Consider the following 12,624-nt stretch of genomic DNA (forward strand, 5'->3'; position numbering starts at 1 on the left):
GTCTATCGATTCTAAGCCAAAGGTCATTGCTGTGCAGTGAAGAACTAGAACAGATGTGATCGGAGCACTTCCAAATAGTACAATATTTGTTGTAAGTGGGGAGAAAAAAAGGCTTTCAGTAGAGTTTCTCTATAGGCAAGTAGATAATAGAAGACTGCTTCATCAAAACTAAGTCTCTCCTGTGAGAATGTACAGCAGCCCACGTCAAAGATACCCAGCCCAGGATGGTGTCGAATAAGGGCCACGGGATGACTTGGGGAATAATTAATACACTATTAGGATTCCCCAAGTGACGACATCACTAGAGTCCATCACCTTCACCGCAGAACAACATCACATACACCCTTGACTCTCCAATACTGAACAATATTGAGGAGCATTTTCTATGTACCTCGAATCCATCCCCCCAGATATCCCATTTCAGAACCTGTGTAAATCTAGATATGAATTAAGAGATAAAAACAAAACCAGGAACAGCTTGAAGATTAAACAGAACCCAGCTCCCTCAAGAGCTGCTTTTCATTGTGACCCCGATGCCTCGACCCTGTGGCAGACTGCTCAGGCTAAAGGGACGTTAGAATACTGTGTGCAAAACGAATGCACACACAGCCAATTCATCACTGCTGTTGCAGATTCTAAATAGTCCTAAACTCAAGTCATGCATAATTTTTTATTTTATTTTAAGTAGCCTATAGACAGATCTTTAGTTTGGAATCAATAGAGTATGATAATTGGTATGAAGCGATTGGGTTTCGGCCAAAGGAGTCCCAGTGCTGTGTGTGAACCAAACTCATCGATTTGTCCATGTGAGAAATAGCGGTAGCACATCCAAGAATAAAGCATCGGGCAGAGAACAAGTAGAAGCGCTGTGCGTTGTGTTGGGGTGAGATTTAACTTTTCTGATTCCTTTTGGGGATTGTGACAGTTTCACCACCGCACGCCACCCCCAGTGACGTTTTCAGGGCCCTCCGGCACAGAGACACAGAAGACGGGGGTTGTTAACATGAGTTTATTGTAGAGAGTGGGCTAGCTGGAATTAGCCCAGCAGCAGATTGAACATGTCATTACATGGGCTCCTATCTCGGTGTGTTGGGATGGGGGCTTTAACCTGTTGCTCATTAGAACAACCAACGAGCAACAGGTATGCAGCCACCCTAAACCCAATCACCTAGATCCAGGTCAGGTGTGGCTGCTCACCACACCATCCCCACACCGCAGGGATGTGCTACCAACCTTCTACTGTATGTCTCAAAAAAGCTCCCTTTTCTTGACTGTATGGCATGTTTGTGTAGGGGATAATATTGCATTGATATTATTATTGCCCCTTTCCAACTGCACCAAAAACCTGGTAGTACCGACTAAACAGCGTTTGTCACCAGTGGGAAACGAAAAACCCGGCTCAAATGACCCTGCAATTAATGCAGGTTTTAATTGGCTCCACCACCAATGGACCCTGATGTGAACAGGACACATGGCTCCACCTGCTAATTGTGGCCCCTTTACCTCCGCGACGCAACGCACGGTGAAATTGCAGATGCTGGCGCATAAATTGATAGAAATTCAGGTATCATTCCATAATTTCATATCCCATTTAGAATCCAAAATCAAAACAGAAGTTATTCACTTTTTCTCTGCACGGGGGTCGGTGAAATGTTGTGAGTGCGGGGATCGCACCGCGGGGATCACAGCGGAGATTTGAGCTCCGAGTCACTCAGGCACAGCCCAAGCCGCTCCCCGCCGCAGAGTATACGTGCGCCGGTGCGCCACACTGCTTCTTCTGTAGTGTTGGGTGTTCATGAACGATCTGATTCTTTTGAACGACTCAAAATCCTTTTTTTTCAATTTCACAGTTTTATGTGCTTTGTTCCCAATGACACTGGAACCATGCCACGCACCTTTTTTTCCAAAGTGTTCATGACGTCAAATGTGATGCACCAGAAAAAAAAAGCATTCCTCCTGGCAATGGGAAAGGTGTCAATTGCCTATTTTAGCGGGTTTGACTTGGATTTTAAGAACCCGGGTCAACCCACTGACTTTGGTGTGAAAAGGGTATAAGAGGGTTCTGTGTGAAATGATCATGATCCTTGAAAGTCCAAATTGCTGACCCAAATCTAAAATGCGTGAAATATTTACCTATTTTTATTAAATGCATTTACCTTTTTATTGTAACGATTTGATTGCCTTCTATTAATGTTTTGCACTTTGAGTTATGACCAGAATAAATATACAGTGTGTAGCTCAAAGTGTGAAATTGAGGCGAGGCGCGGATGTCATGACTGTTAACTTACTCCCAGAATGACGTGTACCGCAATGACAACTCCTTTATCCACTAATGCAAACTGTTTAAATCCTGCCCCCACTGCGTCCCTTAACGCTGCGCCGGCTGATTGCTCAAATCTTTCTGCTTCGACCACCTCCTCCCCCGGGTACAGCCTCCACCTACAGAATCAGAAGAAAACGCAGAATCACGGTTAATGCTTGGCTCTGTTTTGTGGCCCGCAGAGGGCTCGTACAGCACTCCCTGTGCACCATGAGCTTTATCTAGGAGAAAGTGCTCTTGACTGAAATTAAGTTGATGATTAAGACAACTTTTATGGAACAGTGAAATTACAGTACCATTTATTCTTCAAAAGGAAGGAACTACGTATTTCAGGTTTTACATGCGGGTTCAACATAATCTACCCCAGAAATAAAAAAAACCGACATCCTCCAGATCCAGCTTTTTATAGTGCGCAGGGCTTGGCCGAGTGGCTGCAATACAGCTTGTTCCTTGGTTTCTCCAGAGCATTATCTCCTTATGTCTTTGGTTTGCGTCTCTTCAGAGGGCAGAAGTGCTGGGCGTGCTTGGATTTAAACCCTAACCTCTTCAAGCATCTGAAAACTCTTCCCTACCCCTGAAGAGCCTATTTTTAAATTGGCTTATGGTGTGTATACGAGTGTATTAGGACCTCCACTCGCTTCCAGTGCAGATGGTTTAAAGCTTGATGAACTGAAATGTTGCTTCTGCAGCTTTACTGCATTGGAAACTCTTTGGAGACGTAAAAAAAGCCACAATCCATTGCAGATGGGGGAACACGGCCGTCTGCCAGCGCGCCAAAAGTACATGCAAATATGGAGCACTCTCTTTAAGACAGCTCGATGTGCTGCTTGTAAATGGACAGCCGTCAGGGAGAGTGCAGTGGCGGCAGATTGCTCAGCGGACTGCAAGAGGAATGACCAGCTGGTCGAAGCCCTTTGGGAGGGATTGTGCTGCAGGAAAACTGATTTTAACAACGAAAAAGAGAAAGAGATTTACGAGCACTGACCTCTCCTCACTACCTCCCTCATTCCGCCCAAATCATAGCGTTGCTCTTTGCGCCGCGGCGTCAAATCAAATCACAGCCACATGGTCGTTGCGCATAAAAGCATATTGCAAAGTGGGCGTATTCCGGGGAAAAAAGTCCTAAAATATTTTATTTCCAGAAATTAGATTAATGTGAAGCCAATTGGTCTTTTCCATTTCTCTGCTGCTTTGCTAAAGTACTTGATGCAGAGCATAAGGTGAAAGGAAGACATATGATGTGGTATTGTCTGTTCCCATTAATAAAGAAAATCACTGGCAAGCGTCCGTGACCACATTTGTAATATCTACGATCTCTCCACGGCCCCTGGCACTTGTCGTATAAGTACGGGTAGTGCGGGTGTCACAAGGGCCTCCACCTCCATACAGCCCCTCAAATCCTGTCAGGTCAAGGTGCTGTAAACGTGGGGGCCCCAACTTGGGCAGATTCCCGCTGCCAACCATCCGAGATAAGATTGGTCTCACTTCAGCGATCCGTCTAATGAAGATGCCCATCATGCTCCGAGGGGCAGCTCTGTCGGAGAGGAAAGTCAATGGGCTGGACTGAAAGGAGCTCCGAATTCTTGGAGGGAGGAGGACTGAGCGGTCAGAGAGGGAGGGAGGGAGGGAGGGAGGGAGGGAGGGAGGGAAAAGCAGAAGCGAGCCCAAGTGGAAAAGAAGTTGACAGTTACAAGCACAGAAATCTTTATTTCCCAAATGATGAAAGAGATCGGGGTGGATCAGAGCCTTGCTAGAAGTATTCCTCTAACTTAACTGGCTGCGATTTGAATAACTGGAAAAATCTCCGTCCAGTTTTGATTGATTTGGGAAGTCACTAAGTGTACATAGCAGTACAAGCTCTTTTCGAGATCTTGGACTGAACAAAGCCTTTTGTATTCAGCTCTTGGACCCGGGCCAGATTGTCTTGCAAGGATAGACAAAAGAGTCCCCACTGCCTTTCATATCACATCCCAGGCCAAGTAATAATGTGGGGTCTGAAACAAAAGTCTGACAACAGCTGGGGCCTCAAATCCTCTCGCGTGGAGCAATAACCTCTGCAGAAATACAACCTTGAATCCTTTACATGCCGCCCCGACCCAAATCCACTCTCCATCCACTGCATCATGTCAGTTCCTCTCTAAACGTCTCGGAGCCCTCCGCAGACTGGATATATTGCCCTCCCATGATGATCGTTCCGATGTGTCAAATCAAAAGCTTTGCCAGGGAAGAGCAAAAGCACCTTGGACTCTTTGTAAATGGTGTTCATTACTTGTGACGCAATGTGATGAATTATCTTTCGGGAGAACGGAAATTTCCATCGTTAAAATATCGGATCAGCTGCATTCATCGCGTCAGCGGCTGATCGAAAGGAATAAACACTGTTATCGCTCTATGACGTTATAGACTGTAATACTGCAGTAATACTGCATTGGAGCCATTAAACACTACAGTAGTTCAGTTAAAACTTCCTATAAATATGTAATCAGCCGCATAACTTCCTTGTACGAATTTAGCCTTCCTGTCGTTTTTTATTACAACTGTGTAATTTATTGTAGGAACATTTAATTAGTATTTATGGAAGAAATACAGCATTTTCATCAGAATGGAGATCACCCACAGATCAAATTAGCTAAACCGATTTGAGAAATGGTACAAAATGGCCTGTTTGGGTTCATGAAGTCCTCTGTGACGAGTCTAAGTTTCCCATCGTCTTTGTTTCTAAATTGTAATTGACCTTAATCGCTCGCAGTGCACATGATTTGAAAATAACCATTGCAACAACAAAGGGAACTAAATGGAGCAAAGTCAAAAATGCAATTTGGTGACATAACTCTGTGAGTGTTGTTGACACAGTGGAAACCCTCCGCTTACTTAACCCCTTAAATTACGGATCAAACTGGTAGGTACACATGTGGAACTGGAAAACCTAAATGAGATGTATGAAAATAGCTTGCATGTGTGGAAAAGTGTTGTTGGCCACAGTGAAAAAAACAATGAAATGTTGAGCTGGCATACAGTTACATTCCACAGTAAATTGGTGGAACGTCAAATTAACTGCATTTGCGTGGAGAAATTCCCTTAAAATGCCCCCAAACAGCTGGATTTCCATTTCCTCTGCTTTTACCTCGTGGCATTTCACTCTTCATTTTCCTTCCCTTTTGGTTCATCTTTTGGTTCATGTTTGCTGCTGCATTTACTCCTTACATTGCGACCGGCATCTCGCGGTGGATGTTCTTTAAGTAAATGAGAACCGTGGCGTTCCCCTTCCACAAGTCGCCCTGTTGGCATGCGTCCATACTCTGCACATGAATACATGAGCTGCCTTTGTTTCTCCTGCCCTGGATCAGGTTACCGGGCACGGCCGAGCCGCGTGTTTAATGGAAATGCTGTGCAGGAAAGAGGAAAGGGCCGTGTGGCAGCGTTCAATATACGTACATCCGTAATGGGATACTCGTGAGTTCCCCACAGAGTTACTGTTTGCCTTATTAGGCTGTCGTCTTGTGACTGCAAATAAACTATCCGAGCGCATTGAAATGGAGGATACGTCTCGGAGCCGGTGTCCGGGCCGGACAGTATATTTACACTATCTCCGGTTCCCCTGAGAAGCCTGATGATGTATGTTCGCGGCGGAATCGCCGAATCGCGGGCCGTCATGCTGCGACTGCCAGCCCTGAGATTAAACACAGGGGGGTCTGTTTATTATCTGCTGCCACAGCGGTGCTGGAGGGCGGCGGCACGCGAAGGATGCCTCCCCTGGAACATTGCTGTTTAGATGGGTCCCGGTGATAAGTTGCCTCAGATGTAGGCTTGCGTTCGGGTCGGAGGGGCGTCGGAGAATTAATAAGCTGCCCAGCTCTTCATCATTCGCTCCCGGGAGTGACCTTCTCCTAAAATCTCACCTGCCCACGCAGCGCAGAATGTCTGCCCGGCATCTCATTATGCTGTAGCTTTGTGTTTAGACAGACTGAGGTGGGTAGTTGCTGGTTACATCTATTTTGTTACGTCAAGAAATTTCTTTGGAAGAAATGGTGCTTCGCTGAGTAGATTTTAGGTACTTTTACTTCGTCACATTTTGGTCAGACTTTTTACAAAGCTGTTTGTCTTTCATTTGGCCATATCTCATCTTCTCACCCCCTGCTGATTACATTTTGGCTACACATTTGGCTTTGCATTAGTTCTGAATTCACTGTGACCTAATAATAGTAAAATACTTTTACAGTATAGTCACATGTGTCTCAGTGTTTTTTTTGTTGTGTGTTTTGAATAACGGCAATAGCACGTTTTTATTCGTGTAATGGTAGTGTGCAGCTTCCTGTTTCTAGCATGGACACTGCCAAAAGAGCTGGTTTGACAAAGTGAAAAAGAGTCAGTGCCACTTCACGTCGTTTTATGTTGTATGAGCTTTGAACCAAAAATGTGCCACTTGGTGCAATTCTATTAAAACAGATGTGACTTAGTGTAAGTATTAATTTAATGCTCTTACTCATGGGGTTATTTGGAGAACTACTCTAACTCAGACTTGCCTCCACCTCTCTTTATAAACCGCAACAAATAAAATGTTTGTTGTTGTATTGTTATTGTTTTATTATGTAATGAAGACGCTGAATGCAACAGAGCCTCGGCGCAGCAGTTTACATCTGACATGGCCGCCACCGTTTTCCGTTCTCTGCGTGTTCCACAGAAGAACACGTGTCCGTGAGAGAGGCTTCTGTCTTTTTATTGCCTGGGCCCGCCGGGAGCCACTGTGCCTCGGGCTGAGACGCTGGATGCACCATCGGGGCTCCGCAGCGAGCCCCGAGCCATAAATCTGGGCCCTCCTCAAAGGGAACAGAGCAGGGGAACCAGGGGGCTTTCTCCTCCTCTCAGCTGCACACTGACCTGAGCCCCCAGAACCAATCCTAATGGTTGTCGGGGTGAGGAAAACACACACGCACGCACACATGCGCACACATACGGGGGCACACACACACACACACACACACACACACACACACACACACACACACACACACACACACCCTCCAAGCTGTGCTTAATCAGAGCTTTGAAGTCTTTAATGGTTTGGGTTGGCCTATTCAGACCCAGGCCATTCATTTTGAATTACAAAAACTGGTTCAAACAAGTTTATTCACTGTATCCTTGTGTAGTAGTGTGTCATTTGACGTTGGTACAATATACAAAATTGGTACAATATTTACTTTTTTTTGGTCCATACAACAATACAATACAATTTTGGTTGCATTTATAGAAACCATGACCCTGACTGTACATACACACAGTACGTGTGTGAGTGTGTGTATAAATATGTGTGTGTGTGTGTGTGTGTGTGTGTGTGTGTGTGTGTGTATGTGTGTTTATATATATGTGTGTATATATATATATATATATATATATATATATATATATATATACACACACACACACACACAGTATAAACTAATATAATAATGTATACATTTAAGAAAGACACTGCATCTCCTTTGGCCCACTGTCACTTGGGAAACAGCTGGGTTCGGCTCCTCCCTACTTGGCGATTACGGCACATCAGATTAAATGAAACGCAGCAATCATCCGGATTGTCCAGCATGAGCGTCCACCTACTTACACACACACACACACACACACACACACACACACACACACACACACACACACACACACACACCCACACACACTTTATTTACCCCCTTCTGTTACAATGTCATTCAGAGGAAGAAAAGCACAAACATTCCACACACACAATACACACACGAGAAATGTGTATGTGGGAGATAAAGACAGGTATAGAATGCTGACTGGAGCATGTTGTGTCGCTTCCTTCATTTGAGCTTTCTCCAGTTTTTTTTATTTGACTGCAGAGTGAGGAGTGCGCGCTGCACGCTTTGTCCGGCATTCCACAGCCAAGTCCAAAAGGAATATTTCCTATCTGGACGGCTGTCCCATGTCGACAGTACAGAAAGCGCAGTTTAACCTCTGGCAAATCACATTTTAAGTTGGAAACTTCGCCGTCCGGCTGTGTTTGCGGTGTTGTGACATGCCTGGGTTCCTGCGTGCCCAGTCATGAGAGACACCGCAGCCCGTAGCGCACATTTCATCAAGCTTCATTATTATTATTATCCCACTGGAAAAATGGGTTTTCTGGGATGGATTTTGCTGCTCCTCTCTCTCACCACATTTCTCTCTCTCCCTCTCTCCCTCTCTCTCTCGCTCTCCCAGCTCCGTCCACGGTGTCCATCATGCACCAGGTCAGCCGCACCGTGGACAGCATCACTCTGTCCTGGTCCCAGCCCGACCAGCCCAACGGCATCATCCTGGACTACGAGCTGCAGTACTATGAGAAGGTGAGTCTCGATACGGTGGAGCGGGTCGTCTCGTAATCTTATGGTTGCTGGTTCGATTCCCCGGCTCCTCCCGGTTGCGTGAAGTGTCCTTGAGCAAAGACACCTCACTGCTCCCGGTGAGCCTTGCATGGCCGTCTCCATCGGTGTCCCTTTGGACAAAAGCGTCTGATCAATGAACTTATGTAATGCAAATAAGAAAAAACAACACTTTATCCCGGAAGTGAAACAACAGAAGTTGACGGGAACAATGGAAGTGAAAAAAAAAAGACATCCATTTTTTTAGTTAATAAAGTACATGGACACATTTCTAAGCAGAAGTTAACATGCTAACATGCTACTAAGCACTATACAAAATAGTGAGCCCCACACGTGCAGGTGGCGCTATTCTAAAGCAAAGTACAAGAGTTAAGCAACAGTATAACAGTGGAAAATAATGGGAACAAAGTTCAGTTTTATTTATTTTACAAGTAAAGCAGTGAAATGCTTTTTGTGCATACCCGCTCGACCGTCCACGACTGTGAAGTATAATATATACATAGTAAATACAAAATAAAACCATGCAAATACAGAGATAAAAATAGAGAGACAAAGAGAGAGAAAGAATAGATTGGAAAAAAAGATTAGATTTAAAAATCCTAAAACAGTGCTGTTAAAAAAAAAAAACCTAAAATCTCTGTTTCAGAAAACAACCGGGCCTGGCATTAAAATAATACCCAACAGCAATCCTTAATATTATAACAATACCAATAGGATGATGGAAATAATGGAAATAATGCAGCAGCGGCAGGGAAGTGAGTCCTTTGTTTTGCGGCGCATTAACATTCAGCCCGGCTCACCCGGCGGTGGTTGCGGCACAGCGTCCTGGGGGGCGTGTAGCCGGAGCTTCTGAACAGCGTTCAGAACCTCTGCTGGTTCCCTTTCAATTAAAACGACGGTCGGTCAGCGGGAAGAGGGGAGGCCGCCGCCGCTCGGCCCTGCAGCCGGGGGGCCGCCGGGGGCCGATGCGACGTCGGGGATCTGCGGCTGAAACAATGGAGCTGGTGACTGCGACAAAAAAATGGCACTGAAGCGCGCTTTCTCACAAGAACGCCCCCAGTCACTCGCACATGTTGGCGCCGCGCGCTTTGTCACACACGCACACACACACACACACACACTGACTGGTTGTGAACCGTGTGCAGACAAACACACAGATCCAGTCAGAGCGTTGCTTGAGCTCGGGTCCACACACTTCGCTCCGTTCCACTTTGGAGTATAATTCCTTTCTCAGACGCTGCTGGAGAGAGCTGTCAAAACAATTGTCCCGGCCCCTGCTGCGGCAGTGAGCGCTAGGTTGAGGCGCGGCCGCTAAAAAGAGGCTCAGTCTGCCATCTCAGGCCTGTCAGCTTTTTGGAGAGCTGTTTGTTTGCTCAGCGCTGTGCTGTTGAACAAACTTGCCCGTGCCAACTCCGAGCGTCAGTTTTTCTGTTGTGGCAACTCGTTCCGATTTTTGACATAACTCGTCTTAAGGCGGCGGCGTGCCTAAAAAGAAGTAGAACCTTTTGATCGAAAGGACCTGTTCAGAACTAGAGTACAGCCAAACGGGGCGGTGATTTGGGTTCTTTCGGTGCCAGAGACAAACTTTGTCTTTTATCTTTTTCTCACTCTGGGAGCTCTCCTCGTCACGATTGGTCCAAATGCCCTCGCGTCACGGTGGTGGTGGGGGCGGACTTCAACCTCCTCTTCCTAGTCAACCTCCTTTTTGTCTTTTCTGGTTTTCATATTTGAATCCAACAAAGCCACAGCCGACTCCTATCGCTGTTGCGTTCACGCTTCCATCGCCGCACTCGTTGTTTTGCTGGGTTTTTTTCTGTTTCGGGCAACTCGCTCTGGAAATAGGTGCCACGGAATCACTCTGCGCCCCCTCGTGGCCTGGAATGACATATGAAGAAGTCAACAGAGTTCTTATTGAGTATTCTGACAGCGGTGTCCCTGGGACATGTTTTCACTGCCACTCGCATTTTCTTAATAATTTCATTAAATCTAAAATGTTTTGATTTTCATTTGCTTTGTGATACACCTTTGTGATAGGGGTCCCAAATCACAAGCCGGGGGGCCACAACTGGTCTGCGAGACAGTTCAAAGCGGCCGCTACATGTTCATCATATATTGTTAAATCTGGCCCGCAAATTATTATTATTTTAATTCCTCAATGTTTTCAAAATATGAAATAAAATAGAATATAACAATATATTTTTTTGTATTAGTATTACTATTATTCACTTTGTTGTTTCACAAAATTGTTGTTTTTTTTACAAAGTTGTTTTTTACAAAGTTTGTTTTCTCCCTTGATGTTCAGCCCTATCATTATGTACATAAACAAGTAGACTGTTTTGTCTGTTAAAACATTATGTCTTTAAAATATGAGGAAAAACATCTACAAGTATTGTTTAGGTAGGATGTGTTTTTCTTTTCTTTTACCTAGGGTTGGATCTCAGGGTACATGCACTGCTTCTGATCTGGAATTTAGTCTCTCATAGTATGTCATTTTAGGCTCTGGTCCTCGAAACTATAATTAGGAAAGTGCACAGATTCATCCCATGTTGTTTTCTCCGCTCCCAGGACCAGTCGGAGTATAACTCCACCACCGTCAGGAGTCAGACCAACACCGTGGTCATCCGAGGCCTCAGGTCAGGAAGCATCTACGTGTTCCAGGTCCGAGCCCGCACCGTGGCCGGCTTCGGGCGCTACAGCGGGAAGCTGTACTTCCAGACCATGACGGAAGGTGAGGAGGGCAAACACACATACAGCTGCTGGACTGACACGGAATGGCATACATTTCAAGCACTCCAAAAGCAAGATAGTGGAATAATGACGCGTTTGAGGTTGGAGTTTGGGCTCCACTGCTCGTCACTCCCAACGAGGTGCACAGCAAAGAGAGGCACTTAGCGATCGAGAAATATAGGCGTGGCCGAATCCCCCCATTGGGTAGAAGAGAAGAGCCCAACAGGTGGATGCAGGGAGGGGAGGAGGAGGGAGCTGAACCATCAAACACGCAGTAAAGCAGGTAGGGCAGGAGGTGCTTGCTGCTGAAATGGGCCGGCCGTGAAGAGCGTGGAAGCGTCTGGTACCGTCGAGTTGTCTGATAGAGACGTCTCAAAAAATGATCTCCATTGAAACAGATGTTGCTGTTGCAGCTTTTCAAATGTCTTATGTTAAATGCAGTGACTGAGACATACTCCAACCCAGCCTGGTCATACCACTGTTTTTGTACAATAGTCTGCCCCTCTAAACCTAAAATGCCAAAAAATGCGCCAACATTCTAAATCGATGCCACTTTAGCCATAAATAGGCCGACCAATAAGGGCGTGGAAGCATGTGGTGCCGTCGGGTTGACAGAACTCGCTCCGCAAGATATGCCTCATTTACATAAATAGGTATAATATAATAATATCAATTAATAACCAACTGGTAAAGGAAACAACGGAAACTGAACAGCAAATTTCCAAGCAGGCCATTAAACAACTCATCATATATCTGAGGGTCATCCTAGTCAACCACCTCCTCTGGGGATCTCTGCCGATTGCTTTGTACTAGAAACCAGGATACGGGAGTTCCTCCTCCTCCTCCTCCACTCAGTGGATAAGTGGATTCCCTCCGCTTGGCTGCATGGCGGGGCTGGGTCGCACCCAAACATGCTCCCTCCTCACTCGGCGCGACGCTGCCAGATGATTGGCCATTTTGCCTGGCATGTGAACGCACGCTCGGTGGGCTTTGGAGAGGGGTCCACACAGCCCGTCGCTGTGCCAACATAGCCATCGGTTCAGCCAGCCGTATGTCTGTCTCTCACCCAGTGCTCCCTCCATATGCAAGACATCCCATGCCAGACCATATGCGCTAGTGTGTCTGTGGGTGTGTGTGTGTGTGTGTGTTTAAGAGAGATTACATGTCTACATGACTGTTTCTGTCTTCATGTTGGACGGG

The 12,624-nt window shown here is 45.9% G+C and overlaps 1 protein-coding gene across 1 annotated transcript in view; it reads left to right on the forward strand.

Annotated features, from left to right (window-relative positions):
• ephb2b (eph receptor B2b) overlaps positions 1-12,624 on the forward strand; it is a 163,736-nt gene that overhangs the window by 129,419 nt on the left and 21,693 nt on the right. The window contains exons 6-7 of the mRNA XM_080000916.1: positions 8,537-8,661; positions 11,263-11,425. Coding sequence (XP_079857042.1) covers positions 8,537-8,661; positions 11,263-11,425 — 288 coding nt within the window. The remainder of the gene's footprint in view (positions 1-8,536; positions 8,662-11,262; positions 11,426-12,624) is intronic.

This window comes from Zeus faber, assembly GCF_960531495.2.
Source record: "Zeus faber genome assembly, chromosome: 5".
Classification (NCBI taxonomy): Eukaryota; Metazoa; Chordata; class Actinopteri; order Zeiformes; family Zeidae; genus Zeus; species Zeus faber.